Source organism: Triturus cristatus, chromosome 3_1 (genome assembly GCF_964204655.1).
Source record: "Triturus cristatus chromosome 3_1, aTriCri1.1, whole genome shotgun sequence".
Classification (NCBI taxonomy): Eukaryota; Metazoa; Chordata; class Amphibia; order Caudata; family Salamandridae; genus Triturus; species Triturus cristatus.
Genome location: NC_140583.1, coordinates 158,427,879 through 158,448,813, shown reverse-complemented (window position 1 = coordinate 158,448,813; position 20,935 = coordinate 158,427,879). Strand labels below are relative to the sequence as shown.

Below are 20,935 nucleotides of genomic sequence, written 5' to 3'. Positions count from 1 at the left end.
GCCTGTGTTAACCTTTAACCTGATGGCTCGTCCTCCACAAGCCCATTAGGCCAAAGTGTCTGACACCCACCCTATTTGTGATATTGCTACAATCACTATATTTCCGTGCCTTCGGCTGCCATGCCAGGCATGGTCTTCCCAGTAGAAGAAATCCATAAATAACTCCTCCGCACAGGGAGAAAGCTGCCTCTGTGTCTGAACCAATGTTTTTTTTATTTTTTTCCAAGAACAAATACCGAGTTGGTGTAGGAAACTAGATGCCCCTTAAGCATACACTCCAGCCTTCAGAGTAACTGTCTGGAAGGTGTAGGGATCCCTGCCAGTATTGATATTTTAATTAATGCAATGCTGTAAACTATGCACAAATAACAGATCATATTTATGGTCACCATTGAAAATGACATCATGTTACTTGCAGGTACTGAACCTTGGTTTCTTTCATGTACTGAAACTAAAATGTATCTGAAGAATGCTACCCGTTTAGGTTTTGTTCTTATCCTGCTACAACTGCTAATGTCTAAAGTTGATAAAACCCAATAAGACATTGTTTAATCGTCTGCAGAATTATAGTAAGAGTAAAGCAAAAACTGTAGCATTGGGCACTAAGATTAAGTTAAGATGTTAGACCTGGCCATTTATGCAGGGTTATCCCCAAAATGTTTGCCTTCTTCCTCCCTATTTTTCTGAACTACTGTTTGTTGGCTTTAGGACTCTGTGCACTTTACCTCTGCTAATCAGTGCTAATGTGCATGTGCTCTCTCCATAAACACATGGTAGGATTGGTTTATACTTTTTTGGCATATTTATTTAACCTGTAAATTAAATGCTACTAGTGGACCTGCAGCACTGTTTGCACCACCCACAGAAATAGCCTTTTAAACTTGTCTCAAGCCTGCCACTTCAGTGTCTGCATGCACAGTTTACTGCCACCATGATTTGGCATTTAAAACTACTTGCCAAGCCTTAAACTCAACTTTGTCTACATATAGGTCACCCCTAAGGTAGGCTTTTGGTAGCCCTATGGACTGTGTGCTGTGTAGGTAAAAGATAAGACATGTGCCTTAATTGTGTGGCGTACTGGTAGTGACAAATAGCCTATTTTGTTTCTCACTACTGTGAGGTCTAATCCTCTCATAACCTAGCATTGTGAATCCCCTTATATATGTTTAAGTGATAATTCCTGATCTGAAAGGAGTAGTGCTGCCATGTTTGGTATGTTTAGAATGGTAGTGAATTATAATGCTTACTGATGTAGGTGGATGTTTTATTACTACTTTAGAAATGCCACTTCTAGAGAGTGAGCATTCCTCTGTCCTCATAACTCCATGGGCTTTGCAGCCTGACTCCAATCCACATCTGGGACTGGTTGACAGCTACACTTTGTGCCTACTGTCGAGACAGCAACAACACAGGAAGGGCTGGGTGCAACAAGAGTGACATCTGAAAACAGATAGTCTTCTTGGGCTAGGAGAGAGAGAGGCGGGTCAATCTTACATTTGTATAGGCGTTGTCATGGCCTCAGACAAAGGGCTAATTTAAATCCTACTGATATCTGTAGCCAAGGCAGGGGAGGTGGAAAACCCAGGAACTTCACAGACGGTAAAAACTTCTCCCACCTTATAGAAGCAGGACACCAGGGTAAAAGTACAGGGGCTCTGACCCCATGGTTTTAGAGCACTTTTGAAACTGGGGCAGAACTTCTGTCAGAGGGATTGCTGTGTTGCACAAAAGACTCATCTGGACTGCTCTTTTGTTCTTGCCCTGCTGCCTACTAATTCCTTGGTGGCCTAAAATACTCACTGGATTGCTTTTTAAATATTGCCCTGCTGCCAACTACTCCCCGATTCCGGTTTGCCAGAGGACTTCTGTTTACCAGGAGGAACCTCCATCAGGACTATCTGCCCTATGTCCTGGCCTGCTAATTACTATCCCCCTCTGTGCCCCACGCCTAGTGTTCTCCAAGGGCTGGCTGGAGGACCGCTGCTCTCTGAGTCCCCATGCTGGTGGGATTGTCTCTTGAAATCTAGCGCATGGTGAGCGCTTCAGCTTTCATTGATCTGTTCAAGAAGTTAGTGATGTATTTTCCCTGCAGCCCCTCCTGCCACTGTGTGATAGCCAACATTGTGTTTGGCCACAGGACGTGCTGTCTGCAGGGCATCACCTGCTGTGTGGGTCCCCGAGCCTTCCAGATACAGCAGCGCTTTCTGCTGCCCAAAAACAATTGCTTTGTGTTGGAAAGTGAATTATTGGGAGGGGCAAATGTAGGTCTGCCACTGGCAATAAGGCCACTAACACATGATAGGACTCAGCATAGGTCTTGGAAAATTATTCCCATGCTCAACCCTTGGAATGTGGCTGCGAGCAGACAGGCTTAACTTCAAAGACAGGTATGTAAAGCATTTAAAAACACCAATTCTGTAAATAATTGAGACACAACACATAATAAAAATCCAACACCAATTTATAGAAATAGGAAATATTTTTATCTTTAAAATGACATTAAAACGACAAAAATCCAATGTAGGGAACCGGAGATTTGAATTTTCAAAGATTTAGCATTTTATAGCACTTAGAAACATATAGCGCCTTATTGGGATATCTGGTCGCGATAGACTGGTTTAAAGTCAAAGTTTCAGGCCGACCGCGATGGAGCCCTGGGCGGCTACCACTCGCGGTAGGCCCCGGTCTCAGTTTTTACCTTTGGACTTAGAAACTTTTCTGGAGCTTTTCTTCCCAGGTTCCCTCGAAGCTCTCAGCCAGTCCGGATTTGGTGAGGGTTCACCGTATTGCCCAGCGATGAGCTCCCCGTCAATGTTAGACCTGGCACCTTGGCGTGAGTTTCCCTTCCACTTTTTGCTGATGTGCCTCATTGTGTTTTGTTGGTGTTAGCTGCTCAGGGCACTGTGCCACTGCTAATCAGTGCCGCAGTGCAAGTGCTCCCTTTGAAAAGTGTATACATTGATTGGTGTCCATGATTGGTTCATTTGGTTTACTGTCAGCCCCTAGTAAAGTGCACCAGGAGTGCCAGGGCTTGTAAATACAAATACCTTGCAGCACTGGTTGTGCCACCCACAGAAGCGGCCTAGTAAAATGAGTCTAGGATCTGCCACTGCAGAACCTGCGTGCAGTCTGGTACTGTCGCGCTGACTGCGCAAGTGCACCCACTTGCCAGTCCCTAAACCTTCCCTTAACTACATATTAGTCACCCCTCTGGTAGGCCCAAGGGCAGGGTGCATTGTAGGCATAAGGTAGGACATGCCCTGGTGTGTGTGGCATGTTCTAATAGTGAATTACAGCCATTTTCGTTTTTCACTATTGAAGGCTACCTGCTCTCCATAGGCCAGAATGGGCTGCTGGAATTACTACACGCTGTAATCCCAGTGGACTCATAGAGCATGGTAGAAAGCCATGTTTAGTACACCTGAACTCAGAATAATAAAACACTTCTTTTAGTAAAGTTTATTTTAATATCCTGTGTTTGTAAATACTACTTTTAGAAAGTTAGTATTTACTGACCTGGCCATTTCAGTCCGCCTCTGCTGTGTGTGTGTGTGTGTTGATTTAGCATTATATAGCACTTAGAAACATATAGCGCCTTATTGGGATATCTGGTCGCGATAGACTGGTTTAAAGTCAAAGTTTCAGGCCGACCGCGATGGAGCCCTGGGCGGCTACCACTCGCGGTAGGCCCCGGTCTCAGTTTTTACCTTTGGACTTAGAAACGTTTCTGGAGCTTTTCTTCCCAGGGTCCCTCGAAGCTCTCAGCCAGTCCGGATTTGGTGAGGGTTCACCGTATTGCCCAGCGATGAGCTCCCGGTCAAACTTATGGAAGTCCGACCTCCGGAGCGTCCAGCAGAGCAAACCCAGGATCCAGGCCAACACGTGGTTGAAGGCAGGCGGCTTGGCTTTCGCGGTTGCTCCTGGACACCTTTTCTTCGTTCAGACTTAGAAACTTTTACGGAGCTTTTTCTCGCGGGGTTCCTCGATGCTCCTCCCCAGGCCGGATTCGGTAAGGGTTCGCCGGCCTTGGATTTCTCCCACTCCCGGTCAAACTCTGGAAATGGGACCTACGGAGCTTTCAGCGGGCCAAACCTGGATGGCTTGGCCGGCTCGCGGTTGAAGGCAGGCGGCTTGGCTGGCCAGGTTGAGTCGGTCCCTCTATGGAGCTTTCAAAGTTGCTCTAAAGTTCTCCTAACTTCTTGAACTTCTTCCTGAAGTTCCTCAAGGAGTCCTAAATTGTCTCAAACTCACCCCAAGGGTCTGGAAGCTCCAAGATGGTCCTTGAAAGTTGAGTTCCCACAATCCACTTGGACAAAACCATTACAAATCCACTGGTGTTCTCCAGGTTGAGGATCCTTGGTGGTGATGTTCCAGGTGAGCTCTGTTAACCTGTAGCTTGCAGGGTCCACACTTTAGTTCTTTTGCAGCAAGGTAATCCACAGGGCTGTAGTTTTCAGCTGGTGCAGTCTTCAGAGGGCAGGCCTTAGGATTTTGCACCCCAACTTCTCAGCATGACATAGTCTTGCTTCCTTAAGTTTCAAACAGCAGCTCTGAGAGGCTCTGCCCCTCTCAGATACTTATTCCAAACTCTCTGGATCAAGCAGGATGTCACTGCTGACCAATGGGAGCAGGGCAACTCCCCAAGAATATGACCATGTCCTGTAGAGTGTGGCATCATTTTGTCCCAGATCCTCCAAATTCATAATGGCCGATTTTCCAGCAGGGAAGTAAGAGCTGCCTAAACACACCCCTAGGAGATCTTACTTTCCATAAACACTCCCCCTTGCATCTGTGCATTCCTTCCATAAGCCTAGCTCTCGCTGAGGTGAAAAGTTTAGGTTTGTAAATGACATTTAGGCCTTCTCTTCTCTTTGAAGACCATGGTTTACAACTCCTCCCCCTGCTCTGGCATTCCAGTGTAGCACCACACTGCCCTCCCAGCAGAGCTGGTTAACCCCGGGGGCTCTTTATCACCTCTTCAAGGCAGCTTGGCTAATCCCCTTAACTCTGACGAATCAGGACAGACCACTGGAAGGCTGAATCTGAACTTACAAACAGAAAAGTCTTTTAGCCTTTTGTATGTACACTTTAGGAGAAATTCAACCATATCATATTCTTAAGTTTATACCATTTGGGAAAGTCTTTGAATGGTACTTCTAGCCCTCTCCTATTAAGAGTTATTAGTTAATAACTTCTTACCATGTAAACCTATGTAGCAGGCGATTTGCAATGGGAAAAATGACTTGGGCCATTTTTCCAGCACCAGGACTTACAAAAACATGTTTTTATAAGTACCTGTCTTATATCTACAGGACCCCCACCCCATGGGACAACTAGGGGATACTTTAGGGGTTCTGAATCTGTAGAAATATTGCAGATCCTCCCTCCACAGGGCTCCTAGCATCAAAGTCGAATTTGGGCAGCACTTTATCACAGTGTGGGGAGTGAAATGTGAAATGTCCCCTTAACCCAGGGCATTTAAAACTCAGTTTATAAGGGTCTATCTTATAACTACGTGACCCACACCCCTCGGACACCTAGGGGAGACCCAGGGGGTTCCTAATATGCCACAACATTGTAGGTTATCCATTTTTAAGTGCTGCAAACTCCAAAGTCAAGTTTGAGCACAATTTACTGATTAAAAGCAGTCCTGCCACCCAGGGCTCCATTTAAGCGGACCCCATGCCTCAGCAGTCCACACATGGAAGTGCAGAAAAGCTGCTGTCCTCCAAACTGTCATGTCCTATTGTGGGCTAGGGACTTCTAGGTAGTTTTAATCCCCTGCCCTAATATTTAATAGGGTCTGATAAGGTAGGTCATGCCAACCACAGGGGTACCCTAACCCTTAGTGCACCCTAGTGTATGTAGGTGTTTTCGCTGTATTCTAAATGTGTCTCTTTCAGCATAGCACTGGCCCTGGGCCTGGTTAGGCAGAGGCCAGGGTCAGTCAAAGTCAGTTACCACCAGTACCATTCAGCAAAAAGTTGGGGGGGTGCCCAGGGCACCGGATGACTTTGTAACATATTGCATGTGCGATGGCACCGCAACACAAGGGAAAGACGGCGAGCGAAGAAACCACCCCCACTGTATTCCCTAGTAGGAGTCCCTGGGTGGCCTCAAAGCCAAGTGAGACTACCCCATCATGTGGCACTGCACCGGCTCGACGCCTGCTTCCTGTTTTCCCGCAAGGCCAGGGAGGCTTAGAAGATGAAACAGCCGTCAATCCAGCGTGGGTGTCCCAGGCTGCCTCAAATCCAGTGAAGCCCCCACTGATAGCGGACTGTGTCCCCATACCGCAATGGGTTTGTCATTGATGCCTGGCTGTATGTATGGGGTTCAGTGGGGCCTGCTGTGTGGACCGGTACGAGTCCTTGGCATCCCCTGTCCCGAGGGCACTATAACTAACTAAACCTTGCCCTGATGGTATTTAACAGCTACACTACCCGCTTCATTGGTATCTGCATGGGCCTTCGATTTCTTTACATGTGGGTAGGACCAAGCAGGGTCTCCCCGTGGATCACTGTGGACTCCTCCCCATCCATGTTGACATACCTGGGGGGGGGGGGGGCCCTTTCTGCCATGTAACCAGGAGAAAATTTTCGACGGAGGTCCCGATCACTCTACACATTCAGGAAGACACGGCGGGGTTTCCTGCTCAAAAATACCGTAAAGGATCGAATAGGGGCACTGTTGCTCTGAGCCCCTTGTTTACATAGCACATGGCTAACCTTTTGACCTTATGCATATCTGAAAAAGTATTTATTGGATGCCTAGCGTCTTCACCTCATTGTGCTTTACGTGCCTATCTGAAAAGGTGCTTACTGCATTTCTAACATTCTGACCTTATTGTGGGCAACGTGCTTATCTTGAAAAGTGCTGATTACATTCCTAAGGTCGTGATCGTAGTATTTGTAATGTGAAGACTGGGAGTATAACGCATGTCGTTTTCAGTATTGCCTTGCCAGGATAACTAGTACTATTTCAGTATTTGCAGAATATGCACAGCGTTCATGATTCATGTCTTTTCAGTCTATGTTCTATGTACAAAATATGATGGATGTTTTTATGTAACCCTGTGTATAGTCTCTTTTGTGGTGTATTCATTGCGTTACTAGTGCGGCTGTGTTGCACAAACGTGTTATACATTGCCTCTAGGGATAAGCCTGACTGCTCTGTGCCAAACTTCCAATGGAGTGAGCACAGGTTATCTTTGGTGTGTGACTTACCTGCCCTGACTAGATTGGTGGGTTCTGCCTGGCTTAGGTGCTTACCTCAGCCAACCAGAAACCCATTTCTAACATTGGTCATCAGCGTGAGGATAAAGCTTGCTTTTACGTGATACCAGAGTGACTCATTATGCACAACAAACTCTGCTCTTAGACCATTATATGTTTTTTTTTTCTCCTGAATCTCTTATTGGTCTTTATTATTGCTTACTCTTGCCTAGGCTCTTACACCCGGGAATCTTGTTGTTACGCTTGCTGTTTGCACCAGTATTACCTTAGCAGAATGAATGTGTAAATCCTTTATCTCAGTCTTATGGCATACTGCACTAGGAGTGAGCTGAAAGAGTTCCGCATGCAGAAGAGGCTGCTTGCATTTAAAAGTTCCACAAGGCAGGATCTACAGGAAGTCCTGTATGCATTTTAGGAGGCAATCTGGGGAGAAGTATAAACAGAGGACCAGGAGGGTGGTAGTTCTGGGGAGAACTCTGAGGAGGGGGAGGACCCTTTGGTATTCTTAAGAATCCTATACCCCCGTGGAACCCCCTAGAAGATTCAGACCCAGACCCCCTAGAGGGTAGTGTTACTAAAGAAACTGAGTAGGAGGGAGAAAATGACTGGGCATGGACGCTGGTAGGCAGAGATGACACCATAGATAGGGAGTCACTTGCTGGGTGTAGTGCCAGAAATAGTGCCACCTCCCATTTGTCTCCTTAATGCACACCACTATCCTTCTCAATGCTGTCTTCTTCTGCAAGGCCTTCCTTTCTTTGCACACATAAAGTTGCTCATTCACTTATGGGGTCCAACTAATGGTTCTGCTCAGGAGAGGATGATGGAGGCTGAGAGGGCCTTCACCAAAGAGAAACTAGCTCTTGAAGAAAAGTTGGCACATGAGCATAGTTTTGAGTTCGGTACTCACCAGTGTTGCAAGTGGAGTCCAGTAGTGGCAGCAATTGTGAGTCTAGTGTTAGGAACACCGCCCACAGTCTTGGTGCCTAGCTCCAAGGAGGGGGATGACATACACCAGTGACTGCAGAAGTATGAGAGGGCTTTGACACTGCACAGGATCCCAGAGGAGGATTGGGGAATTGGCCTGGGGACACTTATTCCTGGTGATGGGAAGGATGCCCTACTGGTCCTAGAAGGGTGAGACAGGCAGAGGTACATCCTCAAGAAGGAAGCCCTGATTGCTAGGTGTATGGATTCACTCCTGAAGAGTATAGGTTTAGGTTCAGGGGCAGTGGGAAACTGTATCACCAGTCTTGAGAGGAATTTATGGACGATTTCTGCAAAGTACTAGAAGGATGGGTGAAGGGTAGCAGAGTAAATTCTTTTGGAGGATGTACAATCTGATTATAAGAGAGCACATGTTCCCTTGTTGTCCTCCTAGGGCTACACCAACACCTGTTGGAGGGTAAGTTCTCTGATCCAGGGAACTTGCAAAGCAGGCAGACCTCTGTGTGAGTACCAGAGGGCCTGTATGGTACTTGGGAGTAATCCTGGAGGGAGTGGTTCAGGTCCCCCCCCACTCCCCAACTAACGGTGGGGAGGTTCATAGTAGTCCAGACAGTTCCTAGAGTTGTTGGGTGGGCAAAGGTTCCCATGTCGAAGAAAATCAAAACAAGGTGATGGACTTAAGTGGCTAGCACTATCACTATATCTCTGCTACCGTATCAGGCTGATCGTCCACAAATCTCCAGCACCTGTCACCTTTTGGTGTTACTGGTTACAGATTCCCAAAGTACTTTTAGCAATAGGAGGTGCACCGAACACAATACATAAAGTCTGTTGTTAATTTTTCAAATTCTTCTTTTATTCCAAAATTGCTTCATATTAACCTCCAACGCGTTTCGTTCCCCAAAGGTACAACCTTTCAGGGCTCTAACAAGAATGACACAAAGCATGTATAAGCGACCAACTCTCATCTTGGCTCAATACCTAATGAGTGGATTTTGTGACCCCAGTAGTTAATCTCACAAGATTAAATCTGCATTTCTTTGCCTTTAATGTAAATCCACTACCTTCAATCTCAGAAACACATCACACACACATCTATTGTGTTCACACACATCACATCCTTAGACTAACACATTTTCTTGATAGATTTCATCTTGATGGAATTCATCTTGATAGATTTTTATTCCATCCAAATCTTTCAGTATAATTTCTATCACTCCTTGAAACACAGATGCAGTAGAAATCAGCCCAAAGGTCATTTAAAAAAATGTAAAAGTCACAAAAGTTGTGACAAATGCTGTCAAGTCTTGAGAATCATTATGCAACAATCACTTGATGGTATGAGGTGAGGCATAAGGATGAGAAACATTTTACTCCTTTCAACATAGCCAACATCTCATGTTTGTTAGTGGATAATGATCTACCCGAACACTTTTGTTGAATTCACGTTAATCCGCGCACACAATCTTGCTTACTGATTGGCTTTGCATGTCATTACAACTAGGCCAAGCTATTCAGTTGCTTCAGCTTCTTCAATTATGCCACATCTTTTTAGTTTCTCCAGTTCCTGTGGAATTTTGTCCTTAACCATAAAAGGAACCTGTCTGACTTTGCTCACCATAGGCACTTCCTCTTTATTTAGTATGATCTTATGAATATATCCTTTAAGACACCCCACTACATCTTGAAAGACCTCCGCAGATTCTTTCTCATATTCTGGCCTACTCATGGCACGCTGGTTGATTTGTTTCATGCACTGTAATTGTTCTGCTGGATTTTTATTGAGATCTGGAAAGACCATTAGGTCCTCTTGATGGAACCAAATGAGTTAATCACCTTTCACAGAAACATAGATTTTGCCTACTGTATACCTCCTTTGAAATGAGTTGACCCTGTAAAATATCCCAACAACTTGATAGATTCATCTCCATACCTTTTAGGACAAATATTTGGTTTAAAGAGAGGGACCTTGCCTTTTTAATTTCTTTTCGTATACTTCTGTGGGAATTAATTTTATCTTCACTCCAGAGTCAAACATGCACACAAAAACCTTCTCCATTTGAACTGCCTCAAAAGGACCTCCTGCTCCAACCCCCATCACCTGTAATACTATTTCTTCACAATCCTTTCCATCATCTCACGTTACCTCACAAATTTTCTTTTGCAAACTACTACTTACACAACACTCGTTATTGGCCAAATTACCATATTCACCACACCTAAAACATGTACCTTGAGACTTTTTATTCTCTTTCTTTCTTTTCCCCCTTTTGATTGAACAAATTGCCCTTTATTGTTACTTTACATTTCTTCCTCATTTCCATTACTTACAGCACACCCTTTTTTATCTCCTCCACACACGCTTGACTATGCTCACAGATTTTGGCAAATATTAGCACTTCATCTTTATCCAAAAACACATCCTTGCTTTCTCCAAATTGCAACCTAACATAAATTGATCTAGCAATCTTTCTTTACGATAGGCACCAAAGTTGCTATTTGATCCCAACTTCCTCAAAGCAGTGATATACTCTCCTACTTTTTCCCCCTGTTCTTTACATTGTTTTGTCAAAATGATACCCTTCAAGAACAGTGGGAATCTATGGTTATACCATGTAGGTCCAATTTCTTTAAACAAATCTCTTCTTCATTCAAGTCAACATTTTTAAAAGGCTGATAAGTGTTCAATTATCTCTTGACCCTCTGGTTCTAAATAATGCAACAGTAATGAACGTCTTACCTTCTTTACTCAGTGACGTACCACAAGCACAGGCATGGCGAGTAAAAACATTTTCCACATCCCCCATTTTAATGGGTCCACCCGGTTAAAAAAAAAAACAACTCAGGAGTTGGTACTTAAACTAACACAGTTCAGTGGTATCCGAGCCAATACCCAACTCACCTTACCTGTAAGCGGATGTAAAATTGATCAGTACTTATGAAGAACAATTCTAACCATGGAAGGATTAGAGCAAGTTGACAGAATCACACACAGTGTCCAGATTCTGATATGCTACACCGCTGTGGAACAGCACACGTTAACTGCAGTGACAAAACAGTACCCAGTACTCAGCACAGTGGTTTGATGATGATAATTTAAAAAGTTAGTTTTAGGATGTCATAACATAGAAGATCCGATAATATTAAGGATGTATAACATACAACACATACTGATCCAACATGTCAGATTCCATGCTAACCACAGCCCAATCTAAAATGGTGGCAGACAAGCCGATGGCAGGACCCAGAAGAACCACTAATAGATGCAATTAGAAGAGACACTGGTGTGATGTTGTTAGACCTGGCATCTTTTGGCGTGTTTCCCCAGTCTTTTTGCTTTCTGACCTCCTGTTTTTGATACTATGCTGGACTTCTTTTTTGCTGGTTTAGAGTCTCTGTGCACTTTTTCACTGCTATTATGTGCAATGCTAAAATGCAAGTGCTCCTTCTGCAAGTTGTATTATGGTTAGTTCTCCAGGATTGGTATATTTGATTTATTGGTAAGTCCCTAGTAAAGTGCACTGTGTGTGCCCAGGGCATGTAAATCAAATGCTACTAGTGGGTCTGCATCACTTCTTGTGCCACCCACCAGTAGCCTTCAAATGTGTCTCAGTCCTGGCACTGCAGTGTCTGCCAGCAGGGTTTTTAACTGCCATGTCAACCTGGCAAGTGCACCCACTTGCCAGGCCTAACCCATCCCTTTTATTACATATAGCCACCCGTAAGGTAGCCCCATGGAAAGGTAGGATATGTGCTGGTGTGGTTTACATGTCCTGATAGTGAAATACTATGCATTGTATTTTCACTATTGAAAGGCTGATCATTGGAGCTGCCTTGTAACATTTTACAAGTGTAACTTTCAATTGGGACAAGATAGAGAAATGGAGTTCAGGTTCTCTGAGCTCAGAATTTAATAACACCTGTTTTAGTAAAGGTGATTTTTAATGGTTTGTTTGAAAATGGCAGTGTGCATTTTTTTTTGATTAACCATTCTTTCTGCCTGCTTTGGATTCACTGTGTGGTTCTAGACTGACAGGGTTGGTTTGTGCATTCACTCCAGACACTCACACAAAGGGAGTTGAGGTGTGCCCTGCATATGCTGAAGGGCAATCTTGGGCTAGAGTGGTTGGAGCAGTTGTCACTGGCACTTGAATAGGATGTGACTGCTGTGCACAATGCTGTCGCCACCCCCTATGAAGTGGCTGTACCAAGGAGGACTGAACTAATTTTTTTCTGAGCCAAACTGACAAACTATTGCAAAGGAAATCTGACATTTAATTAATGATGAGGTGGCGAATGGGATGGACAGTATTACTGTATTAGACACTCCGTTAGCAGCATCAAAGAAGGCCTGGAAATATAGGTATTATTTTCCGGTGTATCCGTGGCCCATTTGTGAGTTCACCATTAGCCCTTGACTGCTCAGTAGCACCCAACAAATGAAAAATGCACGTTTTGCTTCTCCGTTTGGCGCTTGCCAGTAAATATGTTTCACTTTCTTTCAGTGGCAAGTGGGATAACGCAGCACGTCCTATGTACACGTCAGTCGCACTGGAATAGACGAATATTGGATATGGTCTACGCAACATGCCAGTTCTGCTGCAGCAGATTGACGCCTCTCCCTGCCTGTGGCTCGTGTCGTGCTCTTAGGTGCTTTGCCATTGCGACTACAACAGATGGGTGATTGTAGCAACTATGTGCTGTGAAGCCACGAGCGTTCAGGAGGAACCCGTGCTTACCTACCTGGAAGTGGCAAGCTCCAGCATCGATACCCGCACGGCGGGAATAGGTCCATGTTCCATTTTGTGCAGTTATCTAGGTGAATTAATTTATGTATGTATATATATATATATAGATATATCTCTCTATATATAGGTATCTATATATATATAATATATTTAAAAATTGCATATTTTGCTGAAAACAAAATCATTCTTTTGTAATGTGAACAAAATTATCTACAGGTGTGCTTCTATTTAAAACAGTTATGAGTTTTGTTGATGCCGCAACAAGTTTGTGCTGCTTGTGATTAATTACTTGTATGTTTACATATTTGAGGCGCGGTTCTGGTTTTCTTGTAGAGGTATACACTGGTAGGCGAGTGCCTTTAAAATGCCAAGGACCTGCAGTAAAATGCTGCAGTCTGCATGGTGTTGTGGTTTGCCAATTTTGTTTATGGATTTTTAGCAAAGACTTAACCGTTTAGTACTTTTTTACTACTTTTGGTAATATTACATGTAACATGCTCTTAAATTGCCACGGTGGACAGTATAGAGTGTATCGTAGAAGTGAGGCTTATTTTTCACAGACCAAGAATAAATGTGGTGCTGATGCTCGCACACGGTTGATGAGTTCTCATTCTTTGCCACAAGAGGGCAGTATTACACTGCATGAGTATGCTTTCCTGCAGAAGTGACTATTACTTGTCGCCAAAACTTCAGTCTTCACAAGCACTCCTTTCACATAATTGCAATAGGACGGGCACTGTTATGAAGGATTTTTTATTTGCCTTTTTTTCTCTTATAATCTTAAACGTACTCGTGTTTTTAATTCTATGATTAGTGTAAATCTTGTCCTGTGTCTGTAGTCACAGTTCCACTATTGTGAAAGCAAAAATGTGCCTGTTTCAACATCAACAATGTTCTTTATTTGATCTTTGGTGCAACAATGTAGTTCTGTTATAACGATAAGCTACATGTAACTGTGTTCAAGTGTTTGCAATGTTTTATGAAACAGTACAGTTTACTTAAAACTAAAAGGAAAGCCACTCTGTTGTAGTCTGAATCAGATGCTACAGCTGCAGAAAGTATTGTATTACACCATCCACCTCAACAAGTATTGTAGTACAGCCTCAAGTAGTGTGATGCATTTCTGTGGTCTTAATCGCGGGTGCCTGAGTCAATTTAATTGAAATAAAGCGCTGCACCACTATCCGCTGGCAGTCTTTTCGATGCGAAGTTCACTTAACATTTGGATGAGAGATGCAGTTATCCTTGGAAGTGAGTTGTGTGAAATGTAATATGCAGCGATGACGTTTTTGACTCTGATAACCCTCGCATACCCTGAATTTGGATGAGACCTGATGTTGTCAATGCGTTTTTGAACAAAAGATATTTGGAAATGGTAAGTGTAATTTTGTTTTTATTTGTTTGTTTCTTTGAGTACATGCGCCCAGATTTTATTCATTTTATAAATATGAATTAAGCTGCTGGGAAAATGCACAGTGTATTTGTAAATGGGCACTGACGAACAAAGAGTTGCAGAGACCATGATGGCAATGGGCGCTGTGGCGCATAGTCCGAGAGGGGGCGCCCTGACCCTTTCTACTCTCGAAAAGCTTCTTCAGTCCTCAGACTCGGACAGACGTCTGATCCCGAGGGCCGGGGACAGCACGTGCTGGCAGAAGTTCCCGGATGCATAGGAAAATGATTTGGCGATAGAGATGGGTGACGTGGACTCAGTGAGGATAATACATAACACGGCCAGGGTACCACTCCCGTAGATGGACGAGCATCTCGATGACTGCCCCTTTCTCTTTTCACCGACTCGAGCTGAGACCCCTCTGAAGTCGTGGAAAGATGTGGAGCTCGGCTGGAATGTAACCCCAGTAGATCAGCAGCCTCCATGTGATCATGTGGCAGTACCCCAAAACCCAAGACTTCTGGCAGGAAGGACTCGAAGACCAATCTATCCCAGGTATCCTGTCCCCGCGTGTCCCCGCGATGGCCCGTAGCACAATGTTGGGAAGGCTGCCTGAGGTTCCAGAGGGATTGTGGATAGGTCTTAGCTTATTATTCATACCACAGCTGCTCATGGCCAAGGAGACCGTACTGGGAAGGCGCCTAACGCTGGACTGGAGTCTAGGACTGTAGAGGGTCTTGGGACTGGAGAAGATCTCCCATGGAGTAGAGTGGATCAAGAGGGAACTGTGAAATGAGAGTAGTGATGTAGATATATCCAGGAGGAGATCTAGGTAGAAAGTGTTCTATATTAATAGCAAGCGAGCCTCCATCCACATCTGTGCAATCTCAGAAGGTCTCCTGGCAGCTGCCTTCACTGCTCCTCCTCTAGCCCTACCACCATCACCATTCCAGGTAGAGCAAGCCAACAATGCTACAGCAGGTCACACATTGGAAGATGCCAATTATACTATAACACACATCACAATACGACAGGAACCCAGCAAACATGGGGATCCATTGCTACCATTCTTCTCAGAAGTCGTCAACCTGCGGAGATGCCCAAAGCCCTCGATGGCACCCCAGACCGCGTCTGTCTCTGTGAGGACCTAGATCCAGGAGCGCTCACCATCTCCTTGCAACTTCAGGCCCTGTTGTGGACTGAGACCTGGATGGACCCTGTGGACTGGCTCGGGCTCATTTACTATCCTTTAACTGTTCTATGTTCATGACTTTACAGTGAAACTCAATAAAAAAACTGTTGAATCATAAAAAGGCCCATTGGCTGAAGCACAAAATTGCTCCGCATCACTTGAGTTTCTGTACAAACACTAGAAGAAATAAATTATCTTTTTTTTTTTACTTTGAAATGTTCTCGAGCAGCACTTGCCCGCTCTTCATTTTTAAAGAATATCAAAATGATGTTATAAGTGATATACGAAAGAATGTTTCATTTTTGTGAAATAAGCAGCGTTTACATATGATAGACTGTATTATTAGTATGTTTATTGTAAATGCTTTCTTGGATTGTTCTAATAAACTTGATTTAAGTAAAAAAAGAAATCCATTCATAATTGACAAACGTGTGTCCAACAACATTATGAAAAGCAAGCTGGCAGAAGACTGCAGAACTGCCCACTCGGGTAGCTGTAAGAGTCTCCCCCACTGCATTAGAGGCAACAATAGACCTTGCCACCATTAGCACCAGCAACAGAAGTAGTAACTTGAGGGACCCTGTTGTACTCCTGCTACCAGGTCCACCAGCACCACAGGCAACACAATCACTCCCGACACAACCAGCAACTTCCACGGGATACATGAAAAAAGCGCACAAGGCACTGTGGACCCCAAAACATCTGCAATTCTGGCACTGCCTCACACTCACTCACACACACAGATCAGCTCACTGCAAATCACAAGTGTGGATCTACTTCAAACCACACAAAAATAATGACATTGCCATTTACCGCATAAATAAGCAACACTTCCATTGGTTGAGACCAGGTGGATATATGCATACACTGGAGAAAAGTTCACACCAAGAACCAGTGCAGGATTGTGGGTGAAATCAGAGCATGTGGGGTTAGGATGTTGATGTGGTGATGGCAATGACGTGTATCCAAAAACTGACTTATGTGCATACACGCTTACTGTCCGCCAGGCGGTTCTATATCAGTACATCTTTTAACATTTCCCAAATTTGTGAAAACAAGGATTGCTAGTCTCGGATATTTTGTACACTTTGCAAATTTGACATATATTTCAAGCCTTAGTAAATGCAGATATGATCTCAAAAATTGTTTTTTCAGGCGAGCATCAACATTTTTTCAGTGGCATTTCTGGTGTGTAATTATGACATCTCTGAGTCGCAGTCTTGCGACAGGAAACGTTAGGTGAGAAGTTTTAAAACATAACAGGAGTGGTATATTGGTTAATACAAACTAGTTTCCACGTTGAAACACAACACATTGCCATGAATGAACATGGGCAGTGCTCAGCAGTGAAGATGCATGCCCCCTGCCAAGAGCAGAAACAGCCAGACCACCAGTAGAGGGTTCATTCTCCGCCCCCCTCTTCGAGGCCATGGAGTGGGAAATCAGATGCCTTGGGTGACAAACCATTCCATAAAACTGAGTGAACAGACAGGCAATGCTTAGGTTGTTACTCTTCCTTTATTTGGAGTTAGATTTCAAAACGTTCATGAAAATTAAAATGTCACTTGATGAAAGATCCGAAGAAGCACCTTACCCTGGAAGGGCAGGACCAGGTCAGCAGTTATCTCTTGGTATTCCACATATTTGCAAGAGGGATTAGGACAATGAATGTGCATCAAAATGTCCCTTACATATGATCTTCTGGGTTGGGGCCAGTGCATTTTCTATAAGGCACAGCCCACTGGATGCCTTCTTCAGACAACATTGCATAATGCCTGATGTCTAACACTGTCCCATACAGGAAGGCAAAGCTGTGCTTTGGAAGTAACTACGTTTTCCATAAGGCAGCTGATGTCCTCATTGAACTGGAGGCTGGGATTGATGAGTGCCCGGGGTAATGTTACATGTGGGCTGACTTTACTCACAGGGATTGAAGGGCGCCGTAACCGCCTCGATAGCGAGCTAATCTAACTCGCGTCATTTGCTTTGGACACATACTTAATCTAGCGATGACCCGATTCTATAACAACTCCTCAAATACCTATATGATCAATTGTGTATATGTGATCCTCTTGCACCTCTGCCAGTTATTCTCCTTTACTGGTCTGTCATCTGCCATCCCATTAAATTAAGTTGCTCTTTGGAAGGATTGTGGACGGATATCAATATTCAATCATTTGGAACCACTTCCTGAGCAATACCATGACACTAGAGAATAGTGTATGGCCGTAAAGCACGCTTAGGGTTGGAGCTGCACAACTGTAATCATAGGAAAGTGACTTTGTCTGCTCTGGAGCTACTGTGATTGTCAGTATAGGGTACACTCATTTGAAGAGATCCTATGTTGATCACTATGATAGGCAGCAGCTCTATAGACATGCAACACATTTTGAGAGTGTCCAAAGACATAAGTGCAGCGTTGCAGATGACCAGGCCAGTGTAGCAGAAACATGATATCTATTGAAAAGCATACAAGAAAGATGTAACATTCGTGGGACCTGGGTCAACTGACTGTGGAACCTTCAAGGTTCTACAATAGAAATACTTAAAAAATGAACTAGTACTGATCCCTGGCGGTATTTTTGTTATCTGTGACAGAGTGCTACAATCTCCATTTCCTGTCAAGTCCCCCCAATATTCCATGCTTCTCCGACCGATTGCCCTGGCCTCTTAGGGGCCATTTACATGATCTTGGAATAGTTTTATGCCGGGTGGCTAGCTGTAGCCACCAGGAGCATTTTCTTCAGTCCTCCTGGCCTCTAAATTTCTCTTTAATTCCTGAAGCTTGGTGTTCTCATCTAGCTACTGCACCTGTCTTCTGTCTGGGTTTCTGGCACCTGCCCTTGCACAGGAGCTACCTAAGCAGTCCCCCAGCAGTCTGCCACCAGAGTACCCTACCGGCCGCATTCCCCAGACCCCATGACTTTGGACACCTTACAAGGTATTGTGAGTCAGCAGTGGAGTCCATGGTCAATCCCTTGGCGGTTGTCACCCATGAATGGCCAGTCCACAGAAGATGCAGGGGATCCCTCCAGGGTCACCCCTAGCAGTTCAATCCCTGTAGTACTCCTCAGGGAACATAAAGGGGCCAGTCCTGGCCAAGGTAGTTCCAGTGTGCTAGTTGGAGTCAAAATCCTTAAGTCCATCCTTGCAGTCGAGTCAAGTGGGCATTCCGCCATCATCATCACTCCCTTGTACAGTGAGTTGTCAAAGCTTCCCCCAAGTGCCGGGTTTTTTAAGTAGGGGTGGAAAGTTCTGGAAGGTAGGCACATCTGCTGAAATCTAGGGTGATAGATCATTACTTCAGCCATGGCCCAACCCACCTGCACACAATTCAGGGAAATTTCAACATGGCAACTTGAAGTGATCCATTGAAAGATCTTCCATAAGAGCCATAGCCCCGCCTCCAACTGTCACAGAAGGCTGATCCCTTTCGATTAAAACTTCAAAGGAGAACCCCTCCAGTGTTTAGCGCCAGAGGTCTGGCTGTTTCCTTAATTTCTGTGGGACTGAGTCTTCTCAGACCAGTTACTGTGTGAAAGGTAACATGCCGTGTCCGTACCCACATCTCTATTTTACAGGAACCTGCCCAAGAACTGTCAATTGACTCTATTGTGTGTGGTGACCTTTGATATTCCTTCTGGCCAGCAGGATAATTTACTTGACACAGTGGGAGGGGACAAAGGCCTGGAATATAGTTATAAGCTTGAGCCAGGGTAATTTAAAAATTCTCAAAGTGCCATAAGGAATTCAGTTATCATAAAAGGGATTTGGGTCTGCACTTAGGGTGCTTGTTTACCCTAGGATTGATATATGCCTGGTATCTCTAGGCTTACGTAGAGCAAAACTGTGTTGTGGCACAGATTTAGCCAGTTGCAACCAGCATGGCTCGCGGGTGGGGAGTTGCGCGGGGAGGGTGGAGATTCAATTTAATAATTTTTAAAAACGTGCCTTTCTGCTGCCCGAGTCCCACGTCTTCTGGGCTCCTTCTTCTGCTCTCCTGCCTCAGGCAGGAACAGGAAGCAGGCAGCCTCCCTCCCCTCCCCTAAGCCAATCACAACGCTGTAATGGCAGCGTTTTGATTGGTGGTGACACCGCCCAGCCAGGGGTTTACAGGGCAGCCATGTTCTCCCAAGCAGGCTGAGCAGCCGGCATGGAGAAAGGGCAGAGTGCGCATTACTGGTTTGGGCGGCCCCAGAGGGTCGACCAAACAGTCATTGCGCCCTCAGGAGAGGACACACCACTCCTTTCCTGCTCGCATAGCAGCCTCGCCCACCCACTGCAATTAAACATAAAATAGTAATATCGGGAAGTTATTACCATTTTATATTTATGCTTCACGCACTGCGAGAAAGCAGTGGGGCGACACTCCTCTTCCCTAGTGGAGGAGCCGCCCTTGGATTTCACACATAATGGTAAATCAATAAAGCCCTCAGACGTTTCAGTAATCATTACATATGCACATTATGAATGCCCACTCACATTATAAGGCCTATAGCAGGTCAGCACCAATCCCTGGAGGATCCATTCTGCAACAGGATATCTGGGTGCAGATATCAGACTGAGCTATTGGTAGATTCACTTGCTCAGCCTGCACATAGGTGCTCATGTATGTTCATGTACTTGAGTGTAACCAGCCCAGAGCCTCTTACCCAGCTGCATAGCAGCGGGCCTTATCTTAAAAGGAAGACCCGGTCGGTTAGCACTCTCCGTCCATTTCCATATAATTTAACATGAGTGAGATTCACTCACAGTAAAAGTAAAAAAACAGGTAGCCAAAAAACCCATGAGTATTAAATGAGTCCAACCCATTTGCTTCAGTGTAGTATACTGGTCTTTGGGGGCTGAGTAGGAGAAGGGTCTTAAGGGGCACATGGAGAATTAAGCCAGCAGACAATATTTGCAGGACAGCAATGGAATGGGCAGTACCTGAACCATTTCGCCTTACAACTCTAATGGTTGTATAGTACCCACTGGCATTAGTTATTTCACAGTTTCACATACAACCTTTGTTGTTTTCCCCCTGCCCTTCTTGCATGTGTTTCCTTCCCTTTACCCCTTCCGAACCTGTATCATCAGCATTGCTAAATGTGTTTGCGTAACAAATCTTTTTACCAGAATTCAGCAACTCCACACTCCTGTCAGTTCCTCTTTGGTGTCCTGGTGCTCTCGAGCCTTGTTGTTTCTTCCTGCGGTCATTAAGGGCTATTGCCATTGGAACAGAAGGTAAGACTTTACTCTTGGGGAATGGATTAAGGTATGTATATGGCCAAGGTGCATATTCACAAAGACCTGCTTTGTGTATTCTTCACAAACCACCATACAAAAAGGCATAGTGTGTAGTCGAAGTATGAGGCCTGTGGGAAACAAGCCAAGACTCTTATGTTTCTCTTACCTTCCCTTTACCCCAGTTTCGATC

General features: G+C 44.7%; 1 protein-coding gene across 1 annotated transcript in view; it reads left to right on the top strand.

Annotated features, from left to right (window-relative positions):
- Nucleotides 1–13,522, top strand: part of SVIP (small VCP interacting protein) — a 41,483-nt gene extending 27,961 nt beyond the window's left edge. Inside the window, exon 4 of the mRNA XM_085643622.1 lies at nt 12,689–13,522. Coding sequence (XP_085499748.1) covers nt 12,689–12,703 — 15 coding nt within the window. The 3' untranslated portion in view covers nt 12,704–13,522. The remainder of the gene's footprint in view (nt 1–12,688) is intronic.
- Nucleotides 13,523–20,935: the final 7,413 nt, after the last annotated feature.